This window comes from Ctenopharyngodon idella, chromosome 3 (genome assembly GCF_019924925.1).
Source record: "Ctenopharyngodon idella isolate HZGC_01 chromosome 3, HZGC01, whole genome shotgun sequence".
In the NCBI taxonomy this organism is placed as follows: domain Eukaryota; kingdom Metazoa; phylum Chordata; class Actinopteri; order Cypriniformes; family Xenocyprididae; genus Ctenopharyngodon; species Ctenopharyngodon idella.
Genome location: NC_067222.1, coordinates 53,560,025 through 53,585,270, shown reverse-complemented (window position 1 = coordinate 53,585,270; position 25,246 = coordinate 53,560,025). Strand labels below are relative to the sequence as shown.

At 38.8% G+C, this 25,246-nt stretch overlaps 1 protein-coding gene across 1 annotated transcript; it reads left to right on the top strand.

Annotated features, from left to right (window-relative positions):
• Positions 1–605: 605 nt before the first annotated feature.
• On the top strand, positions 606–14,357 carry LOC127508858 (gastrula zinc finger protein XlCGF8.2DB-like). The gene is made up of 3 exons (XM_051887324.1): positions 606–681; positions 1,244–1,364; positions 7,421–14,357. The coding sequence occupies exons 2-3, from the start codon at positions 1,244–1,246 to the stop codon at positions 8,368–8,370; spliced, it is 1,071 nt and encodes a 356-aa protein (XP_051743284.1). The 5' UTR covers positions 606–681; the 3' UTR covers positions 8,371–14,357.
• The last annotated feature ends 10,889 nt before the right edge of the window (positions 14,358–25,246 follow it).

Sequence of the window (25,246 nt, the reverse complement as noted above, 5' to 3'; positions counted from 1 at the left end):
TGAGGCTGTTTTAGTGACAGAAATCTGCAGGTAAAAGCTCTTCAAGGAGTTGCTGATTGATTCAATGCTTACAGAAACATTGAGTCCATGTGGGGAGAATCCTCTGCACCACCTCGTGTTTTACAATAATTCAATTAAAAATGTCTTTCTGATCTCCCTTTACTCTGTCAGTGTACATAAATGTATGACAATGAATTATATTCCTCACTGTGTCAGAATAGAAAGACAGACATCAAAAGAAAACACTCAAGGTGACACACTGTTGAAACTCTGTCTCTTTAATAATGAGCCTCTTTTCTGAAGATGGTTTGGAGCTGCTGTGTTAGTCTTATACAGGACACTGTCCCTGAGCTTTCTTATTTTTGCCTCACATGTTTCTCTATCACTATGAAGGAGGTGCAGAAGTTCACTGCCGTCCTGATCAGAGAGATGCTTCTTGCATTAAAATGACTATTACTTTTTAAAATCGAATGAACTCATACAACCTTTTTAACGTTTCTTTGTATCTTATTTGTCCCTTTATTATTTTAATACAAAGATTATCTGGTAAAACAGTTAGATTTCAATGCACTTCTGTGATTGTAGACAATGCAGCGTCTGAACAGGACTTTTATTTTGGAGTGACGCCATGACGTCATAAGACTGCGCCGCGCTCCTGCATCTGCTGTGATTCTGCTGAAGGTTTGTTTTAAGAATTTAAGCTGTTTTAATCGACAGAAACAGTTTTAATAGTTTTACAATTGATGTGAAATGAGTTTATTTACTATTTAATGTAACATTGTGATTCTTTATCTAAGTGTAATGAAGGATATTTGTGTGAGTAAAGCTCATCCACTGATGAGAAACAGTAAACCTGCGTCTCATTTCTCTCTATATATCATAAATCAGTTTATCATGAACACGAGTTCAGTCTCTGGCGAGTAATGATGGAGAAACTGAACTTTTCAACTCCGAGTCAATTGAATCAAATACTTTGTGAAATGATTCAGTGAATCACGACTCGTGCTGCTCAAACAGTGAAAATGAACAATAACAAACACTAACTTACAAACAAACTAATCATGTTTTCATCAAAGAGTAATCATTTAAATATAATCTATAATTCATTAAATACCAAATGTAGATCATAAATGTCTAAATATTAAGTTTATTAATTTGAAGCGTTAGTGTTTTGTTTTTTTTGTTTTTTGTCTAAACAGGTCATTGAAGACCATTAACTCTGTTAATTATTCTCTTATTAAAGATGGTGTTTATTAAAGATGAGACTGAAGACATGAAGACTGAGTTTAATAAAGAGGAGTTTGAAGAAATAAAGATTGAAGAAACATTCAGTGTGAAACATGAAGATACTGAGGAACAAGCAGGTTGGTTTTATTCTCACAGCTGAACTCAGTCATTTGATCATTATTAAAATGTCCAGCTCTACAGAAATAGAGAATATACAGAAATATAATCTTACAGAGAATATTACAGAATCCATTAATTCCAGTATAATATCATTCAGGTATAAATTCCTTTTTAATTGATCATTAAATCGTTTAATTAAGGTTTGCACATGCTAGTTTCCATGGCAGAGTTCAACATAAATATTCATTACTACCAGTTTGCTAAGTTACAAATGATTGTTAAACAGCAGCACAAACTGTGTGAAATCAGCAGCCCTTCCGGCGCACTCAGTGTCTGAATTCACTCAGTCGATTCATTCAAGTGGACTTACTGTAGAGCAAGGGTTAGGGTTTGGTTTAGGGCTGGTTACTTGTAATTAAGCATTATTAACTCATTACTATAGTGAGTACATGAAGTAATGTGTACCTACATCACTTTAAAATACAGTGTTTCCATTAAATGTGACCCCGGACCACAAAACCAGTCGTAAGTCGTACGGGTATATTTGTAGCAATAGCCAACAATACACTGTATGAGTCAAAATTATGCCAAGAAAGCATTAGTATATTAAGTAAAGATCATGTTCCATAAAGATAGTTTGTCTGTTATTTTAGTCCGTTATATTGATGCGCAAACAAATCATGTACGAGCGCTCTCTCTCGACGCACTGATCGCACGTTGTCTTTACACACAGAAACATGTCAATGTTTGGATTTGTCCTGTGTATGTTTCTGTGTACTTCAGTATATATGCAGGTCAAGGCGGTTGGTTTGTTTTTTTGGCATCTCCATGTGGTTCTGTTCAGTATTGTAACTTGACTTGTCTAAAATGTAAACAAGCTCTTTGCTGTTGCACACATTATACACTGTGAATTCTCAAACGTGTTTTGCTGTGTTTTTGTGTGTGGGTGCTTTAGTGTACATAAATGTATGGACTCGTATCATTTGGTTATTTGGTGTCCTTTTGGAGTCTGCAAGTGTCCTCTTTTTGGAAAGACCTAAATTTTCCTTGAAAAAAGCTGAAAAATACAGTTTTATGAGAATCACACTTCAATCTGGTGTATGCTTAATTTCACGATAAGCGTGAGATTAATTGCAATTAATCGCGATTAGAAAATGTAATCTATTGACAGCTCTAATTTTGATGTTAAATCCACTATTGTATTATATATAATTGTTCTACAGTCTAAACACAGTATTTAGTTCAATTACATCAGAAGTAACTAATTAAATTACAGAAAAAATAGGAGTAATCCCTTACTTTACATTTTCAAGGGAAAAGTAATCAAGTTACAGTAACTAATTACTTAGTAACTACAACCCTCTACAATGCGAGTAAAACACTCAGATAGCCTATGTGAGTAAATCTTCACTCTGGGCGACTAAATAATGTCTATCATTAGCCATTGGCTAATAAATTCTTAGATTTGAATCGCCAGTGTGTGTGTTAGAGGCTAAGTATAAGTTTAGTATCGATATATTTTCACTCGCTGAACACTCTGATTGAGAGTTTCGCTCTCTCTGTCAAGCAAATATTCTGTACTATTTCAATTCAGCTCAATCGATGCGTACCTGTATTTGAAGTACCGCAAACTCTATGTGAGACACATGACTCGCCGTAGTTTTGCTGAGAGTGCTGTGTTTCTCACACACACGCAGAGAGATTGATAGAGTCTTACAGACCACGCTGAATTTATGTAGCTGTAGTAGTACGTGGAGTTAACTATCTTAAAGTCATTGATTAGCATATTCTGTCATGATCATCTATAATTCACTCCTGTGGGAACTGTTGTAAGATCCTACAGAGCCAGAGAATATATGCTGCATGAAGATAGAACAGGTATAGTTTAGTTTAATTACGGTTATAGCTTGTCATTTTGAACCACCCCTTTAAGAACAAGCAGAAGAGATGCTGGTTTCTCTGGTAGGGGGCTGAACTAATGAGCAAATGGCAATCTCATTGGCTGAAGCACATCTATTACCGTCTCTGTTTTGATTTCAGCAAATCTGGTCAAGCGAACTCTCACAACGTGATTAATATTCATGAACCCAGCAGCTCATCAATCTTTAGTGTGTTGTTATTAGTGGTAGAATTAGTAGTAGTATTATCTTCTTTTAATAATTACTATTATCTATTTTTATACAGAAACACTAAATGACAAACTATCTTAGGCACCACCAGTTCTGCTTAGTTAAAATGACAAATATGCGTTCATGGTTACCAAGTTTTAGTTCTAGTAAATAAAGTTCTATTATTAAATAATGCTTGATTATCATAATATTATATAATGCTTGATTGATTTATGTTAAGAGCTTTGCCATTTTACAAAGATAAGCTAATTTGGTGGAATCATATATATACAGGTGCATCTCAATAAATTAGAATTGTGTTGGAAAAGTTTATTTATTTCAGTAATTAAACTCAAATTGTGGAACTCGTGTATTAAATAAATTCAGTGCACACAGACTGAAGTACCTTAAATCTTTGGTTCTTTAAATTGTGATGATTTTGGCTCACATTTAACAAAAACCCACCAATTCACTATCTCAACAAATTAGAATACTTCATAAGACCAATTAAAAAAAATAAAAATAAAAAAACATTTTTAGTGAATTGTTGGCCTTCTGGAAAGTATGTTCATTTACTGTATATGTACTAAATACTTGGTAGGGGCTCCTTTTGCTTTAATTACTGCCTCAACTCGGCGTGGTATGGAGGAGATCAGTCTGTGGCACTGCTCAGGTGTAATAGAAGCCCAGGTTTCTTTGACAATGGCCTTCAGCTCATCTGGATTGTTGGGTCTGGTGTCTCTCATCTTCCTCTTGACAATATCCCATAGATTCTCTATGGGGTTCAGGTCTGGTGAGTTTGCTGGCCAGTCAACCACACCAAAACCATGGTCATTTAACCAACTTTTGGTGCTTTTGGCTGTGTGGGCAGGTGCCAAATCCTGCTGGAAAATCAAATCAGCATCTTTAAAAAGCTGGTCAGCAGAAGGAAGCATGAAGTGCTCTAAAAATTTCTTGGTAAACAGGTGCAGTGACTTTGTTTTTCAAAAAACACATTGGACCAACACTAGCAGATGACGTTGCACCCCAAATCATCACAGACTGTGGAAACTTAACACTGGACTTCAAGCAACTTGGGCTATGAATTTCTCCACCCTTTCTCCAGACTCTAGGACCTTGGTTTCTAAATGAAATACAAAACTTGCTCTCATCTGAAAAGAGGACTTTTGACCACTGGGCAACAGTCCAGTTCTTCTTCTCCTTAGCCCAGGTAAGACGCCTCTGACGTGGTCTGTGATTCAGGAGTGGCTTAACAAGAGGAATACGACAACTGTAGCCAAATTCCTTGACACGTCTGTGTGTGGTGGCTCTTGATGCACTGACCCCAGCCTCAGTCTGTTCCTTGTGAACTTCACCCAAATTCTTGAATCGATTTTTGCTTGACAAGCCTCTCAAGGCTGCGGTTCTCTCTGTTGATTGAGCATCTTTTTCTTCTACACTTTTCCTTCCACTCAACTTTCTGTTAATATGCTTGGATACAGCACTCTGAGCAGCCAGCTTCTTTGGCAATTAATGTTTGTGGCTTACCCTCCTTGTGAAGCGTGTCAATGATTGTCTTCTGGACAACTGTCAGATCAGCAGTCTTCTCCATGATTGTGTAGCCTAGTGAACCAAACTGAGAGACCATTTTGAAGGCTCAGGAAACCTTTGCATGTGTTTTGAGTTGATTAGTTGATTGGCATGTCACCATATTCTAATTTATTGAGATAGTGAATTGGTGGGTTTTTGTTAAATGTGAGCCAAATCATCACAATTAAAAGAACCAAAGACTTAAAGTACTTCAGTCTGTGTGTACTGAATTTATTTAATACACAAGTTCCACAATTTGAGTTGAATTACTGAAATAAATGAACTTTTCCACAACATTCTAATTTATTGAGATGCACCTGTGTGTGTGTGTGTGTGTGTGTGTGTGTATGTGTATATATATTTAAGCATGTTTCCTATAACAACATTTCATGTTGGGGTTGTGTGTTTGGTCATGGGAGCTGATCAATTGTTGTTCATGGTTATTGTGCCACCAGCTGGCAGCAGTAAGTGTGGCACATATTCAAGCCTTAAAATAGTCCTTTTATAGTTACAGTATTTTCTGGAACATAAGTTGCATCTGACTACAAATCAGCTCCATAGCATATTCCAAGCAATCAAGAGCTTAGAGAGGTACATTTAAAGTAGCTAGAAAGATTCTGCCAGTATTGGTTCAGTGTAAACAATGATGTACATCTGAGTCCTTAAGATGGAGGGAAGTTAGCATGGGAAGGGCATAAAAATATGAACTTGAGCGCAGCCCTGGAGTACCTCAACAGGACACTTTGTAGATTTATTTGAAATATCCATTTCCAGTCATGAGTTTCTAATAATGAGCTGATGAGTTGAACCTAGAGCAGGAATACCCAATCCTGTTCCTGGAAATCTACATACATGCAGAGTTCAGATCCAACCCTGATCGAACACACCTGCCTGTAATTATCAAGTGCCCCTGAAGATCTTAATTCACTGCTTTAGGTGTGTTTGATCAGGGTTGGATCTGAACTCTGCAGGAAATGTAGATCTCCAGGAACAGGACATCTAGTGTTACATTCCTATTCAACTGCGCTCCGTCTGTTTGATGCGCATGTTCATACAGGTATTCGTTCATTGAAGTATGTGAAGTTTAATGGAGCCTGTTGTCAGAAAATGCACACTTGCATGATTTTATAACATTTACAGGTAAGAGTATAACCATAAAATGTAAGTTTTGTGCTGAGGAGAAAACATCACATAAGCACTCATTCTTTCCGTCTAATGTCACTAATGTGATCGCTCCGTACCGTGCCCTGGCCTGCTTGAAGAGGCAGTGAGATCGCTAACTGTGCCGGAGTACAGAATAGCTACTACTATTGTGTGTGCTATGTCTGACATTACAACAACAAATATCTTCAAATATAAATAGTAAAACACTTTTCAGTTAATTTAAGTCATTCGAGTATATTTAGGTTTATATCGAGTCCGGTTCTCCCCTTATTGATGAACAGGAATTGTAGTTTGCAAATTCCTCCATCAATGTCAGCAATCTTCTAACAAGCTAATGAGTTTTACCAGATGTGATAAATAGAGGAGACATACAAAATGTGCAGTGGTGGGTCCCTTTGGACCAGATTTGAAAACCACTGGTGTATTGCGTATAAGATCTATAGATGGGATGGGCAACTCTGGTCCTGGAGGGACACTATTCTGCAGAATTTAGCTCCATCCCTGATCAAACACACCTGCAAAATTTTACCCAACCCCAAAATTTAACCCTAAAGGCTGATTTATACTTCTGCGTCGGACCTACGCCAGAGCCTCTGTTATCGTTTATACTTCTGCGTCGTTGTCCGTGTTGACGTGCATGCAGACCACTGGTAGGCAGTGTCCACGGTCATGTTGAGTATCAAGGCAAAAGCCGAAGAAGCAGCAGCTTGTCATGTACGTTGTCAGAGAAGCTTACAAATAGAAGCGGCAGAGAAGCAGCAAATAGGTAACGACTTTTGTTGCAGTTTGACTGCATGTGTCCCCCGAAACAGCGGTTTTTCGTTCCTCTAGGAAGTTGAAAATGCTTGCTCTTCTCCTACTGCTCTGCACCAGTTTTTTGACCCGAGGGAGGGGTACTAACAGACCATTCACAGCGCTTGCGGTCCGTGTAGAATTGACGTGTTACATTTTTGAAGAGGTGCTCGTAAGGCTATGTCGTAGGCTACGCGTGGTACTCACAGCCTACGCCGTACACGCGACACATAAGTATAAATCAGCCTTAAGTTTTCAGGAATGCTTGAAAATGACAGGTAGGTGTATTTGATTAGGGATGAAACTTAACTCTGCAAGACTGTGGCCCTCCAAGACCAAAGCTGCCCATTCCTGATCCATAGGATAGGATATAGATCATACATGTTGTTGGTTTTGATGCTTTAAATGTCTAAATTGTTTTATGTCTATTTTTGCCCTAGACCTGATGGCACTGAGAGAGGCGAGTCATGAACTTAATGAAAGGGAAGAAGAGAAAAAACATTACGATAAACATCATGATTTCATGACTGGAGAAGGATCGACACAGGCTTCCTCACAGAAAAGAGCTCAAAAGACAGGAACTAAAAGTTATTTCACCTGCCAACAGTGTGGAAAGAGTTTCACATGTGAAGAACACCTAAAAGTCCACATGAGAATTCACACTCGAGAGAAGGCTTACAACTGCCAACAGTGTGGAAAGAGTTTCACTCTTAAAGGAAGCCTTAAAGACCACATGAGAATTCACACTGGAGAAAAGCAGTATACCTGCCAAGAGTGTGGAAAGAGTTTCACACATAAAGGAAACCTGACAGTCCACATGAGAATTCACACTGGAGAAAAGCCTTACACCTGTCAAGAGTGTGGGAAGAGTTTCAGTCATAAAGGAAGCCTTATAGCCCACATGAGAATTCACACTGGAGAGAGCCCATTCACCTGCCAACAGTGTGGAAAGAATTTCAGTAAAAAAGGAAAACTTGAAATCCACATGAGAGTTCACACTGGAGAAAAGCCTTACACCTGCCAAGAGTGTGGACAGAGTTTCAGTGAGAAAGGAAACCTTACAGTCCACATAAGAATTCACACTGGAGTAAAGCCTTATACCTGTCAACAGTGTGGAAAGAGTTTCAGTCGAAAAGAAAGCCTTAAAGACCACATGAGAATTCACACTGGAGAGAAACCTTTCACCTGCACTCTGTGCGGGAAAGGCTTCACACGGGAACGAAGCCTTAGGGAACACATCAATATTCACACTGGAGAGAAGCCTTTTACATGTGGTCAGTGTGGAAAGAGTTTCATATTTAAAGGTCACCTTAAGGGCCACATGAGGATTCACTCAAAAGAGAACAGTTTTAGAAGTCGTCAAAAGAGCAGAGGTGTAAAGAGTACCTGAAAACCATACTTGAGTAAAAGTACAGATACTTTACAGCAAAAATTACTCCATTACAAGTTATAAGTCACCGATTCTAATACAACTTGATTACAAGTCTTGGAGTATCTGATTTTAACAGTACTTAAGTGTTTACTCATGCTGAATTTAGGCTTTAAGATGCAGTAGTCCTTGACACTAGTTCAGAAATGCCAGTGAAAATAAGAAACAATTTATTTGATTGATGAAAATTATGTTTAATTTTATTTTGATTTTAGAAAATGAACAACCTAATATTGCAATAAATCAAGGTCGACAAAACAGCCTCTTAAATGTTAAAAGTGTAAAACTCTTGCAGTTCACAAAGCATACACTACGTCCTATGCCTTCTCTGTTCAACTTATGGAAATTGACGCAACGCCAGTCTACACTTTCATCGTAACTTGAATACGGAAGGTGGTCTGGCGGAAGCTCGATATTTGACTTTATAACTTGTTTAAATATGGAATTTTTTTTACTCAAACACATCGCTTCACTTCAGAAGGCTTTCATTAACCCCCTGGGGCCATGTGGAGTACGTTAATGATGGATGGATGTGGATGGAAGCTTTTTCTTCAGCTCTTAATCATTGACCCCATTCACTGCCATCATAAAGCTCAGATGCATCAGGATACTTATTAATATTTCTTTGATTATGTTCATCAGAAAGAAGAAAGTCATATACACCTAGGATGCTTGAGGGTAAGTAAAGCTTGGGCTAATTTTCATTTGAAAGTGAACTAATCCTTTAAGTGTTGTGAACTAAGGACTACAATGATCCCAACTACAATGATCAACCCAAAATGGCCGCCCTCAACCTCTGAATCAGCCAATAGTGAGCCTGCAAGGGTGAATTCACAGGAGCATGACACCAATTATTTATATGTTATTAAATAAAATCATTAATTAATTTATTTTTAAAAATTGCTTTGCATTGTGCTAAATTCTCACAAATTAGTATTGATGCTGTGGAATCCTTTTCTATGTCTCTTCGTTTGTTTGATTGATGATGCAAACATGAGTTTCATCAATGGCTCCAGGAAAGCCCGAAATCCTCATAAAGACGGCTTCCTTTTGCCACATGTTTTTGACAGTTTAAAAAACAATGAACTGCCAAACAGTAGTGGCCAAAAATGATGTTTGGCTTAGGAATATTTACATATTCACCCTTTATTCAAATATTAAAAATGTCTTAAAGATTTTGTAAGCATATTGTGTAGTTGTGCTTGGAGTCAGTTGTTTTATTTGTTTAATTGTGTGACAATTTTAGGCCAGGCTGTCATACAAAGAAATTATGAGCACATGCAAAAATGAGAGAGGACCAATCAAATATTAATAACTGATTACGTTACAAGTCAATGTATGCTTTTTTTCCCCCCCTGTGAGCTTTTTTGTTTTTCTAAAACCTGAAGCTGTAGTTTTTCTTCCACCCCCCTCTCTCTCCCTTTCTTTAGTGTTTTGTTCTTCCCTCATATTTTTAAATATTTTAAAAAATATAAAAATATTTTCCTCATGTTTTGATGGTTTAAACAGACGTTTAGGGTAATAAAAATGTCACTTTTGGCCACTTTGGTGTGGTCAGTGCCACAATAGTGCTATTTAAGAGCCTGCTTACTGTGGACTGAAGAGCACAAGTCATCACAGGTGCACTGCTGCAGTTTTCCAGTACACAAAAATGTAACTATTACTTTCATTTATACAGTGAGAGCATTGTTTTTTTTAGAGTGGGAGAAGTTATTAAATTTCTTACTAGCTCAGTTACAAAAAGAATACCTTGACGATCAAGTTTTTATTGTTTTATCAACTCCCTGTCATCATTTAACTCCAATACATTATATCTTCATTGGAAAGCGTGTGTCCTCATCTCTGCTGCCACATTGTTACTCCTAAGTTAGGATACCTCTCCAGCACTCTTAAATAAAGGGATAGTTCACCCAAAAATGAAAATTATCCCATGATTTACTCACCATCAAGCCATCCTAGGTGTATATTACTTCCTTCTTTCAGACAAACACAATCAGAGAGATAGTTATAAATATCCTTAGTCCTCCAAGGTTTATAATGGTTGAGAATGGCTGCCCAAATCAAGACAAAAAAAATGAATCCATACGACTCCAGGCACTCTGAAGTGAACTGATGCATTTGTTTAAGACAAATATCCTTATTTAAACATTATAAAGTAAAATAACGAGTTTCTGGCAGGACAGCCATACGCATTCGACGTACGTCCAAAAAACATTAACTTCCCTGACGCAGTACATAATGACACGACGTACTAGCATATGTCATGGCGCAGTGTAGAACGTCATTTCATTCGTACTACGTCACAGAAGTTAATGCTGTATTTATTGTATTTTGACAGTTAATACTAAAATTTTACTCTGAGTGGCTCTATACATAAGGCCCCTGTTGTAACAAAAAAAAAAAACTTTTATGATCACACATCTCAATTTAAAATGGCACCAGAAAATAAGTATCTGTGTGAAATTAAGGCTATATTGACATTACAGCTGATTTTGTTGTGTTTTTTTGGTGAGGCTGTTCACATGACCTTTAAATGTGGCCCATATCAGATGCTCATCTTCTACAAGACTCCATTCTGGATTGTTCATCAAAAGTGATTTGTCCATTCTCACTTGCTTTCTTTACCTCTCTATTTTTCAGGCTTTTCATTTTCTCAGTAGAGACTCTTATTTAGATATATTTTCTGATCTTTTGCTTCTGTTCACAATTCTTCTGTCTATTAGTGTTTATAGTTACTAATCATGTTTCTATGGTTTCAGCATAGTTTCACTTGTGTCTTGTTTAGTTCCTTGTTCATCCCTTTGTATTTGGAGTTTGCTTTGGAGTTTCCTTGTTTTATGTCATTTTGTACCTGTTCAGCTCTAGGCCCGCTCTTGGCGCTTTTCTTCCAAATGGTAACTCCATGTTGTGTTAGGATCATCAAACTCTTATTAGCACTGGATGTCTTTATTGCTGTTAGGCATAAATATGTATGCACCGTACGCACACCCTTAACTGTACGTAATAACATTTACTGGCGTGAGCAAAGTAATGATGTAAAACAGAATGATTTTTAACTGTTTTACCTCTGATATACACGTCTAGATTAAATATGCCACTCTCAACTCAACTTTATTTCTAGAGCACTTTCAAAAACCACAGTGAGTACCAAAGTGCTGTACATGAAAATAGCCAAAAATAAACAAACACATACAAAAATACATTCAGTTTACAACACATTATTAAAACCTAAGGAAAATAAATACGTTTTTAACACCCTCTGAAATGACCCTAGAGCCGGAGATGTTTTTAAAGACAGCGGGAGCTCATTCCATAGTCTAGGAGCTGCCACGGAAAAAGCTCTATCATTTCAAGCGTGATTGAGGAACTATCAGACACAACTGATCATTGGAGCTGAAGGAACCTTTTTCCTCGTCGGAGCAGAAACCAGGAGACGTTGGGATATCTTTCATACAGAAGTTACTCTTTATCAAGGACTCGCTGTGCGTCGCTGAAGTCATCCAAGTCTGACTAGAGCTCAGCACAGTAGAGTTTATACCTTTCGAGGGGCAGTGATACATAGAGGTGGAGACAATCTAAATAAAACATGCAAATGCGGTACAGGAATCAGCCCGTTCCCGGCATTTCCCCAGCCATGATCTAATCAGCATAACAGTGTCATTCAAATGCATAGGTGCTAAATCCAATCAATCTGACAGTATCGCCCATACCTTCACATTATCATAGACACAAAGGCACAACTGTGCCTTGAATTTAGCATTCACCTTTAACTTGGGACCCTGCCCAATTGTCAGGAAGTGCATAAAGACAAAAGGTTAATGTCTCAGACACCTGGGGCCTGTACCATGAAGCTGGATTAGCTGGCTAGCCAGGTAAGTTTCAGACTAGTTTGCACCAATCCTGGGTTTTAGGTACCATGAAAGTGACTTGGCTTTTAGCGGTGTTCATCGCCATAGTAACTTGCGCTCCATGGCTAACCTGCCCCGGAGCAACCCCTGACCACCGGTCAGGAGCAGGCCCTGGCGTGGCAGGCATGGCGGTAGCAGGCCCTGGCGTGGCAGGCATGGCGGGAGCAGGGCATGGCGGGAGCAGGCCCTGGCGTGGCAGGCATGGCAAGCATGGTGTGAACAGGACTTGGCGAGGCAGCTGTGGCATGAACAGTCTGTGGCACAGCCGGCGTGACGTGAAAAGTCTGTGGCTGGGTAGGACTGACATGAACAGACTGTGGTTGGGCAGGCATGATGCAAACAGCCTGTGCCGTGGCTGGCATAACGTGAACAGTACCTGGCGTGGCAGTCATGACGTGAATAACTCCAGACATGACAGCAGGGGAATGAAGACACTCTGATGTGGTGGACACTGTAGGATTGTGGGGCTCCTCATCCGCAATACCCACAGTGAAGGATGATCCACTTAACAGAAGGGCATAGTCCATATATTGTGCTAGGGAAAAGTGAATTTTCGCCCTAGGCAGTTGAGAATGAAGGGGTTCATTTAATCCATGCCGAAAAATATCCTTCAGCGCCACGTCATTGAAGACTACAAGGGCAGAAAGTTCACAAAAATCTTGAACATAATCTTCAATAGTCTTATTTCCTTGACAGAGACGTAGATGACTAACTGCTGGGTTCATGGTGTGGGTTGTGTATTCTGTAACGATCCAGTCCAAACTGAAGGTGAGATGATGAACCCAAATGCAGTTTATTGTAACAGTGTGAACAAACAAACAAAGCAACCACTTGACATGAAATTGAACAGACTTGATTATGAGACTCACCAACAGCAGGGTTACATTAACAATACATGACAAAGTAACATGGGGAAGACAATGGCTTTAAATACAAGAACAAAGAGAACACATGACTATGGCAACCAATGAGCAAGTGACACAAGGAACATGAGAACCAATGACAGAACAGAACTGAAAACCACATGACCATAACCAACCAATGAGAACAGGACACATAGACTAAGAGAGAACATGAGGCGCAAGGGAAGCATGACACAAACAAGCAACATATATCAAACAACAAAATAAAAGACATGAAATCATAAACATGAACACAAAACCAAAACATACGTGACATATATATTATTATTAATCCATTACACAAGCAATTTTAGTTTAACAGTTATTATTAATTATTTAGTTTCAATGAATATTATTATATACAAATCATATGTAATATAAATAAGCTGTAAATAAACTTTAAATATGACTATATGTGACCTTACATGTTTGAGTCTCTATGGCTATATATTATCAACTATATAAACTAACTTCACAAGCTCACTTGCACTGATAGAGCAAAATAATTTGTTTTGTTTTCGTCAGTGTAAATGAGTTTAAATTCTTCATTTTCTTCAATCTCTTAATCTTCAGCAAAAGAGTTTTGAATCGCGCTGGCTCTCTTTTGTGAGATGTGAATCATAGTTTCTCTCTGTTGCAAGGCATCTGATTGGCTGTTCACCACTGATGTCACACATTCATGTGCACACGCTCCACAAACTCAGGATCAAAGCCTGAGTTGACAGAGAAAGTTGATGATCAGCATCATGGTACCAACAAAGCCGGATTGGAGTGGTTTGGTTTTGTCAACTCGAAACTAATCCTACAACCCTGAGTTTGTTCAACTACCATCATGGTACAGGACCCTGGGCTGCCTGACTTGATCTCCTTAGAATGTCATCATCTTTACCTCAAAATGTAAAACACAATGTACATACCTTTTTCAGTTTATATACTATTACATTGGAACTTAGATATAACATTTTATAAATTTGTAATCCAACACCCATCAAACTCTGCAACTCTGGTATCATCTGAAGAGTTTCCCACTTGTAAATATGACTTCAATATGTCATTCATGTGGATAAAACATAAATATGATTCTTCCGGCTTCACTTGAACAACAGTTCTTGATCTGGAAGAGGGTCATTTACTTAAAGAAGTTCAGTACACCTGTCTTTGGGCTTTACTTAATTAAGGTTACACAAGAACACAATAATTAATGTAGGCTATAATAAAGTAAATGATAACAAAATCGTTGTTTGAGTAAGTTCATTGAACAAATGAAATGTGCATAGTGTTTTGTCACAAATGTATTTTTCTTACTATGATTCATCTAGCTATATATAGATGAAGTGTGATCTTGATGTAACTGCTCATTTAAACCGCTCACCTGTCAGTGCAACACTTCTGAAGGTTGTGAATTTGTGGTTTCACAAACTTAGTAGCCTATTGACCTAATAAAAGCTTCATGGTACACACACACACACACACAGCAACATTTTCAGATTTATAAACACTAATGTGAGAACCTGTGCACAATTGATTGTATAGTTAGTTAATTCTGATAGCACGTGAAGGCAGCGTAATGCAGGCAAATCTAGTGTGTTAGATTCCCTGACCTGCCTTCATTAGTGACAGCCAGGTAATGATGTTTGTGTTTTCATCAGCTTCATCATTTCTGTCACTGTTGAGAAATTAAACCACTATTAAAACATCTCAATACAGCCAGCCTAAATCAGCCAATGGCCCTACATTATTCTCAACAACAAGCAGGCTAGTCTGATGTAAACATCCGGTATGCTAGTTCCCTTGTTAGGCAACTGAAACAAATAAATATTCATGCTTAATTGATCATATGTGGATAGCAGAAACATTAGCCGACCCATCACAAGAAAATGTGCAAATATATGATTTGTTAGCTATTAACATGTGCTTACTGATTAGCAGTTGCTTTACAGTTTTTTTCAACTGCTTACACACAAAATCCTGACTTGTCACACAGTTTCTGAAACCTGACACTCAAACAGCAGATCCACACACCAAATCTGTAAAACCATACACTTATACACCAAACACTTTTTTAAAAAACGCAACCTTCTCTATGTAACACACAAAAATCTAACAGGAAGTTTCTTGATTTCCTTTTTCAAACACAACCAATCAAAATGCCACACTAACTCCTCACATGTGCAAACACCCATTGCTTTACTTAACACCAACCAATCATGGCTTTAGAATAGGCCAAAGGTCAAGTTATAGATTTTGAACAACTTTTCTGTTGTCTACTTGCCATATTCATCATTTCTAAACCCTATTGAGGAATTTTTCTCCACATGGTGCTGGAAAGTGCATGATCGTGGTCCCTATGTCAACATAACACTTCTCCAGGGAATGGAGGAGGCATGTGGAGACACTGACGCTGCCTCCATCCAAGGTTGGATACACAAGAGAGAACATGTGGATGAAGTATTGTGGCCGGACCCAGCGGGAGGAGAGATGCAGTCTAGATACACCCAACCATCTCGCCCACCAACAAACACATACATGTTGGGTTTCCATGTTTTATGGGGACATTCCATAGGCGTAATGGTTTTCATACTGTACAAACCATATATTCTATCCCCAACACTACTCCTAAAACTAGACCTACCCATGACAGAAAACATTCTGCATTTTTAGATTTTTAGGTCTTTCTGACCATTTCTTCAGCTGTATCATAGTGTCAGGACTACACTCCCCTTTGGTGAGATCAGAGGAAGTTCACAACCACAGGAAGGGCTGATCATGTTTGAAGGAAGAGCTGTAACTATATATAATATGAAAAGAAAGACTGGCAGAAACAGAAAATGGCTGATAAGTGTGATTTGTGTGTGCTGGGACTGATCATTCTCTCTTCACTTCTCACAGGTAAAGACATCTGGATTTAGTGGAATTAGTTTGTGAAAGAGTTCATTTGAACATGTTCAGTTTATTCTTGCCTACATTCATGTTGTGATCTCAGAGTTGTGTATTGTTACATACAGACCATACTTAATGTTTTATGCACTTTCATTTATTAATATGTCACATTTTGAGTTTGTTTTGTGATCTGTTGTCATGTCTGAGTTTCATTGTTAATCTCCTTGATTGTTCATTAGTTCAGTTTTGTCTCTATGGTCACACAATGATTTGAAGTATCTTGTTCAGGTGTGTCTTGTCAATGATCTCATTCGCTCATGCATTCAAGCCCTCTGTTTCCGTCAGTCCCTTGTCTAGTACTGTTGATAGTTTAAGTGTTATGTGGTTGTATGTTCTAGTGGATTTCCATTTTCTCCTGCATGTTCTTTGGTGGATTATCAATTAAAGACTGTTTATTCTACTTACCTTCATTGTGCGCTTCAGTACAGCCCCCCAATCCATGACAAAAACATAATGATCACTCAAATGTGCTTGTGTTTCAGGTACCAGTGGAGTGGATGAGAATCATGTGTTCATCAGTTCAGGTAAAAATGTCCGTCTGCCCTGTAATAACGCTCTTTCTGACTGCACATCAACTACATGGATCTATGACAACCATATAGTGGCTGTTGAACTGATAGTTGGAGGGATAAAGAAGAAAGACACAGAGAGACATGAGAGTCTGAGTCTAGAGTGTGACTGCTCTCTGAACATCAAGAACGTCACAGAAGAAGATTATGGATCTTACATCTGCAGACAATATGTGAACGGAGGAAAACAAGGAACTGATGCACGTGTTTATCTGCAAGTTCTTCATGGTAATTTTATGATTATGTGCTTAATTTACAGGTTTTTTTTTTTTTCAACTGCTTACACACATTTTCAAAACTTTCTTTTTTTCAAAACTTTACACACAACTGCAAAATTGCACACACAAAATGCAAAATGCCTCACATCTTTTACAAAATGAAGCACTGCATTCAAAATATCGGTCTTTTACATCAGACTAGCATGCTTGTTGTTGAGAATAATGTAGGGCCATTGCCTGATTTAGGCTGGTTGCATTTAGATGTTTTAATAGTGGTTTAGTTTCTCAACAGTGACAGAAATGATGAAGCTGATGAAAACACAAACATCATTACCTGGCTGTCACTAATGAAGGCAGGTCAGGGAATCTAACACACTAGATTTGCCTGCATTACGCTGCCTTCACGTGCTATCAGAATTAACTAACTATACAATCAATTGTGCACAGGTTCTCACATTAGTGTTTATAAATCTGAAAATGTTGCTGTGTGTGTGTGTGTGTGTACCATGAAGCTTTTATTAGGTCAGTAGGCTACTAAGTTTGTGAAACCACAAATTCACAACCTTCAGAAGTGTTGCACTGACAGGTGAGCGGTTTAAATGAGCAGTTACATCAAGATCACACTTCATCTATATATAGCTAGATGAATCATAGTAAGAAAAATACATTTGTGACAAAACACTTTCAACACATTTCATTTGTTCAATGAACTTACTCAAACGACGATTTTGTTATCATTTACTTTATTATAGCCTACATTAATTATTGTGTTCTTGTGTAACCTTAATTAAGTAAAGCCCAAAGACAGGTGTACTGAACTTCTTTAAGTAAATGACCCTCTTCCAGATCAAGAACTGTTGTTCAAGTGAAGCCGGAAGAATCATATTTGTGTTTTATCCACATGAATGACATATTGAAGTCATATTTACAAGTGGGAAACTTTGAATTCAGATGATACCAGAGTTGCAGAGTTTGATGGGTCAAACAAGTGTGTTGTGAATGGAAATGAATGAGTTTGTTCTGTGCTGTATTTCTGTCATATTAAAGCAAACAAGTTTATAGCAAAAAGCAGGGAAAAAAAAGTTTATCACTTCACAGTTTGATTTTTGATTATGGAAAATGGTTTCATATCTCTTTTGTTCTAGTATCAGTGACTTTTAAGTGTTTCATATAGAGGAATCAGCAGCTCTTTCTCAAGAACTCAAACTACAGCTGATATGGAAGAAAAGGCAGTGTGAAACCACAAACATAAACAGATCTTCACAAGTGTTGCATTATTAGATGAGCTAACCATTTTAGATGAATCAAGAACACATTTGATGTATGAGGACATCCATTTTACAATACACAAAATATGACATTTAGACAATATGCATTACAGGGACAACACACACACAAACCTGACAATATGGTGCATTACCAAGCCCAGGGTGATTAAAGATACTCAATACAATACACAACTGCACCTAGTCCAACATTGTAGGGACAAATGACCATACACATCACACAAACATGACAATATGGTGCATTACCAAGACCTAAGAACTACTTAGACCTTCTCCTGGTCTGTTCCTGGTTGGTGGAATGACCTGCCACGCTCTATCCGAGCAGCTGAGTCTTTAGCCATTTTCAAAAAACTGCTAAAGACATATCTTTTTCGTCGTCACTTGACCCAGTAATATTAGCACTCTTTATTTATATTTTACTTTTCTTTTTTCAATTTTCTATTCTCTTTCTATTTGCATATATATATATATATATATATATATATATATATGGAAAAAAAACAAACCTTGCTACAAGCACTTTACTGACGTAACTCTGACTTCACACGGCACTTGCATACTGTTGTACTCATGTTGATTTGATTGCTTCTACTATTCTCATTTGTAAGTCGCTTTGGAGAAAAGTGTCTGCTAAATGACTAAAATGTAAATGTATTTCTTTTGTGCTGGTTTAGACCCTACTCTGAAGTAAGAGCTAATTTAGTCCCCCAGAATGCCTTCCTTTAACTAAAATCATTCAAATCGACAAAATATGGGTACTTCGGCCAATAGGTATATGAACTACAAAAACATTAATGACGTTCACTGTACGGAGAAAAAAGGTGTAATGAATGTCAATGGTGTCTGAGGCCGAGGCTGGCCCTGACATTGTGCTAAACATCTCCTTTTGTGTTCCAGTGAAGAATGAAAGTCATACGGGTTTGAAACAACATCATGGTGAGGAAATTATGACAGAATTGTCTTTTTTTTTGACGATCTATTCATTTTAAAAAATGCAGTTAAAATTCTAGATTTCTATAGTCATTTTACACAATGGAAATAAAAATCTCTATATCTAACATTTATGTTGGGCTTTCCTTTTCAAGCTAACTCCTCGACTTCTTACAAAATCTCCATCCTCAGCAGTCTTGCACTGCTGGCATTCAGTCATTGAACTGAATGTTCTACTGTACAACGAAATTTCAAGTACAACTCCTTGTGCTAACACACATAAGCAAATCACAACCATATTCCACATAGAAGCAAGAGTAAATTGCTGTTAAAGTATTGCACAATCACATGTGTAATATGTATTTTACACACAAGAATAGTCCAGTTTATTGTGTATTACACAGACCCATATAGTATATATTGCACAGTGTAATGTGTTTTACAGTCCCTTGAATAGTTACATGTTAAGTTCTTTTATGGCACTTGAATAAAAGTCATTGTGGCATTTTCCTTTAGTTATATGCTAATTAAAATGTTTCATTACAGCTGTAACTTAAGCATTTGTCCAGCACACTTTTTGTTCTTTCCGTGGGTTTTCAATTTCTGCCTCACTCTCGTTCTCTGTACAGAAGGATATATACTTCAGTAATCTCTAACTATAGAGACTATTTAATTATAAGAGCTCATGTACTTACAATGATGGTCATATTCTAATTTAAACCTTGAGAAACGTCAGCAAATTTCTCAATGGGCATCTTCTGAACATCTGCAAGAAATCAGTTATATACTGATCAGGAAACTCAGAAACAGCCCAAACCTCCATAATGACATGTCAAGAATTTAATAATGATAGCTGGTTATATACCTGATATCTTAAAACATATTTATGATTTTCAAAAGGACTTATTCTGGACATAAAATGTTACTGGCCCATTAAACATCTAATTTTTATCAGTTTTTGGCCATAACATGAAAATAATCATCAGCTTATTAGTATTGGACTCAATTACACTTTTGGCCCCTAATTTATGTAATATTCTGTTAAAAATGTTGCAATAATTGGGGGAAAAAATGGTGGGAAAATGCTTGGCAATAACTTCAAAAATATATATACTACACATTTCATATTAATTAGGGGTTAACTACATTTAATAATTATGGGTTGAAAAACAATAACAGAACCAATATGTTGATAAATGAGCTGCTGACACATACCAGAATGACTCTAGCAGGAGCATCATCCTCAGGTTCATTTCATCAGAATCCATCATGCTGATCTCATCTTGAAGTAAAAGAGAAATTCAGAACATGAGAAATGTCTACATCTGTTTAACCTGTATTCAGAAGTTACCTCAAGTCATTTAGACACAATAACACACTATTTATGAGTTTCCTTAAACCTCCCTATGAGCGTAAAAGATGCACTATATTACCTACATTAGGATGGACATACCATCAGTTTCAATGTCATCAAGACATTTACAGTGAAGTTTAGGAATATGACCCTTTTCTAACTGTAACTTTGATATTTTAGCCAACTGAGTAGTGGCTTCTGGCAGCCTGTATTTGTCTCAATGGACATAAATACCATCTGTTAACAAATTGGCGGCCTCATCCAATTCATTGTTTTTGAGGTTTAGTATTTGTGAGAGAGGTGCTACATGTTTGCACAGATGAGCTCATCTGAGAAACTCTGGATTTTGAGCTCCACATTCACTTGCACAGACACTAAGAGAGTCCTGGCCTCTGCAGTGAGTTTAACAAACAAGAATTCATTAGTGTCCAACACTCCACATTCACTTCTTTCTTCAAACTTTCTTCTCCTTTTCTCCTGATCACAACTCAACTAAAATGGCTGCAGAGTTTCTGTTCAAACTTGCTCATGCCTATGACAACATCATCATGGAGCTCCGACACAGCTTTATGATTGGCTCAATACAGATTTCTAATGTCAGCGCATCCTTGCAACGTACTGTACCCACTAAGCAAAGACACGTCCAAAAGACGTCAATCTAATGTCATTGTCGAACATCCAAAGGACGTCCAATGAGAAGCCAGAATGAACGTTTTTGTGACGTCTTTTCACCGTTCAGTATTAACGTCCAAGTGACATACATATTGAACGTTCAAAAGATGTCCACTGAAGAGCCAGAATGAAAGTTTTGTGACATCTTTTCACTGTTCAGTATTGACATCCAATTGATATCCTTAACAGGGTTCTAAATGAAAATGTTAATGTCAATTCAGACATCTTTTCAATGTCACTTAAAGACGTCTAAAAGACATTCATTCAAGTTTTATGACATAATTCTTGATCTAATTTCACACGACCCTGTTGCACTCCATTTCGACCAACTGGACTACTTTATCTGTTATTGGAGCCAGAGTGCAGTCCTGTCTTATTATTAGCTTTATTGACATCATGGTTTGGTCATCAAACCCTCTTCAGTACACTATTGTACACTATCCAAGGTTGGATGATGACATGGTATTCAATAAAAGTCATTCTAGTCATAGTAAAGGCAGTGTGCAGAATTACTGCTTTAAAATTCTTAATAATATCCCCTTAGATGCACCTACTTAAGACATAAAGGTGTGCAAAGACATTTTAGTAGCCTTATTTACAACTGGAAATACATGACATCTGATCTATTAGGAGGACAAAATACAAAATAGTTTTAAATGACAAGACTGACAAGTTTTTGTCCATCTTTAATGAGTTTTTCAGCAAAACTTAAGCTGATGAATAAAATAAAATTATGAGAGTTAAATGCCAAGAGAAAAACAAAACAAAAAATAAAATAATATAGCTGCAAGCAGCGATTCGGGGCTAAGCCCCTGAAGGGTCTGTAGCGTAATGCGGAGCAGGAAGAACCAAACCAGCAGAAATAGAATATATAGGAGGAACAGATAGGGGGGAATAGTCCAATTTATAGTACAATAATAAAGAAATTCAATTGACACAACTTTGCAACACAGGATTCAAACCCACTATCTCTGGGTTAGGTGCTTGTCACTCATCTCATTGCACCACTGGGTAGACATGCCTTTGAATAGCTGCCAAAGTTACATAGTTCAAGTAAGAATCAACTCAAAATGAAAATCTGTGGATAAAATACAGTCATCGTTTTTGCAGTTAAAAAAAATAAATAAATAAAAAATTATATTGTACCTGAAAATGTAGTTTGTGGGAGAAGAGACAACTGGACCTGTAGCAAAACGATGGAACTCAGATGGCCAATCATGGTGGCCTCCGTACAAAGACTGGTTGCCGAAGAGTGTCAGGATGATGGAGGCACCACAGCCAAACATCAGGCCAGATTTCTGAATCAGGTAAGCAGAATAAACATTAAAACAGATGGTAAAGTCTCAAGTACATGACCTCCAATGGCTTTCATAAATGAAACTTAGAAACTTAATTTCTATCAGCATATTTTAACAACATTGCCCCAAAAAAAAAAAAAAAACCAACTCGTGCTACATTTGACAAACTTAGAATCAGAAATGCCTGGAAAATTAATAAGATAATATTTTACCTGATGTCAGAAAGTTGAACCTCCTTAAAAGAATCTACTTTAAGCCAGTCATTACATATGAAAATCTCATGAAAAATTACTAAATTACATAACATACAAAATACAAAACAGACGAGCAAGAAAATGCATGGGGTGAACACCCACCTAACATTCAAGGTATAATAAAAAAAATAAAAATAAAAAACACAAAAATTACACATACAAAAAAAGCATACGAGTATGGTTCTCCAGTGGATGTGTGGAGAAGAAACATTTATTAAGCTTTATAAATACAGTAACTGTCACGAATGTGGCTCCTTCGGCCCTTCCTCCGGACCACCGGAGGGAGCCATCACCGGAATACTGATCAGTTCTCATTCCCATGGGCCCTCATTCCTGGGACTGACTGCACACACACCTGCACCGCATCACACTCACACTATATAAGACACACACACACACATCGTGAAGTCTTGATTTGCCGTGGTGATCATTTCTGAGCGTTTTTCTGTGGACTGTTTACCTGTTACCGATTGGACTGTTTATTCCCTGCGACCCATTGCTGCCTACCCTGATCTTTGTCTGTTTCCTGGACTGTGATTGTTTGCTGCCTGCCCTGATCCTTGCCTGTACCCTCATTCTGTTCGTCTGCCGCCTGCCTCGACCATTGCCTGTTACTGTTTATGCCTCTGCCTTTGCCCTGTCTACTCTGTAAGTCCTTTTAATAAACTAGCTGCAAATGGATCCACATTCTGTCGACCCATCATTACAGAAGACTTCGCCAAACAGTGATCCAGCAGCCCTCATGCAGATTTCATCAGAACTAACTGCCCAGGCCAACCAGCTAGCGGTGCATCAACATCAGCTGAACCGCTTGACTTCTCTTACCGAAGAGCTGGTGAAAACGCTCCAAGGCCTCCGATTCAGCCCTGCCGAAATCGCCACGCCGCCGCCCGTTGTTCCCGCCAATCCAGGCTTCGTGGCCTCCCCTGCAGTCAACCCTCGCCTAGTGCTCCCAGAAAAGTTTGACGGCACTCCCGCCAGATGTAAGGGGTTCCTTCTCCAATGCTCCCTGTTTATCAACCAACAACCGTCTCTGTATCCCACCGAATCCAGTCTGATATCGTTTGTGTGTTCCCTGCTCACTGGCAAAGCACTGGATTGGGCCACCGCGGTGTGGAGAGATGACAGCCCTGCGTTCCCCACCTTCCAGGACTTCTTGCGAAGCTTTAAAGAGGTCTTCGAACATCCCGAAGGAGGCAAGAGCGCCGGCGATCAGCTACTATCTCTCAGCCAAGGTAAACAAACAGCAGCTGAGTACGCGCTCAACTTTCGCACTCTCGCCGCTCAGTCGAACTGGCCATTCACATTGATAATCTGCTACGCACCCGACGACCCGTTCGGCTATCCGCCTCAGCCGGACCCGCTTTGGAACCCATGCAACTCGGCTACACTCCGCTACTTCCCGAAGAGAGAGAAAGGAGACGACAACTACACCTGTGTCTCTACTGCGGCCAGGCTGGCCATATCAAGATTAACTGCCCCGTACGACCTCAGTCTTCCAATCTCAAAGCGGTGAGTTCTGCACAACACTCCAACTGCTTTAAAATGCCCATTCAGATTATCGTAAATGGCCAACGTCTATCCACTCACGCCCTGCTGGATTCTGGAGCCGCTGGGAATTTCATGTCTGATGCTTTCATCAAAGATCATAACATCTCACTAACAGACTGTAATTCCCTGTTGACAGTGGAGGCGCTAGATGGGAAGCCCATCGGCGGAGGCAAAGTGATCCATATCACAGACGAACTCGCTTTGCAAGTAGGGGCCCTTCACCATGAGCTCATTCGCTTCTACGTTATCCACTCACCCAACAACCCCGTGATCCTTGGTCTGCCGTGGCTCAGAACCCATAACCCACACATTTCCTGGAAAGAGGGCCAGATTGTACAATGGGACGCTAACTGCCATGCAAACTGCTTGAAACAAATCACTCCCCTGCCAGTTCAAGCCGCTGCACTCCACGATTCTGACACCGAGAAATTAAACATACCCGAAGAATACTCCGATCTGGCTGTGGCCTTCAGTAAGAACAAGTCCACCGAACTTCCTCCTCATCGCTCCGGGGACTGTGCCATCGACCTGTTGCCTGGAACCACACCTCCCAAGGGCAGGATCTTTCCCCTGTCACAACCCGAGTCAGCAGCTATGAAAACCTACATCGAGGAGGAACTAGCCAAAGGATTTATCCGCCCGTCCACATCACCGGCAGCCTCAGGATTCTTCTTCGTCAAGAAAAAGGACGGCGGATTAAGACCCTGTATCGACTACCGTGGACTCAATGACATCACCATCAAGTTCCGGTACCCCTTACCTCTAGTTCCTCCAGCCCTCGAACAACTCAACAAGGGCGTGGCCATGGATGACAGTAAGGTGAGGGCGGTACTGGATTGGCCACAACCTCGCACACTGAAGGAGTTACAACGGTTCCTGGGGTTTGCCAACTTCTACCGGCGATTCATACGGAACTTCAGCGGCGTTGCAGCCCCGTTAACGTCTATGACCAGGC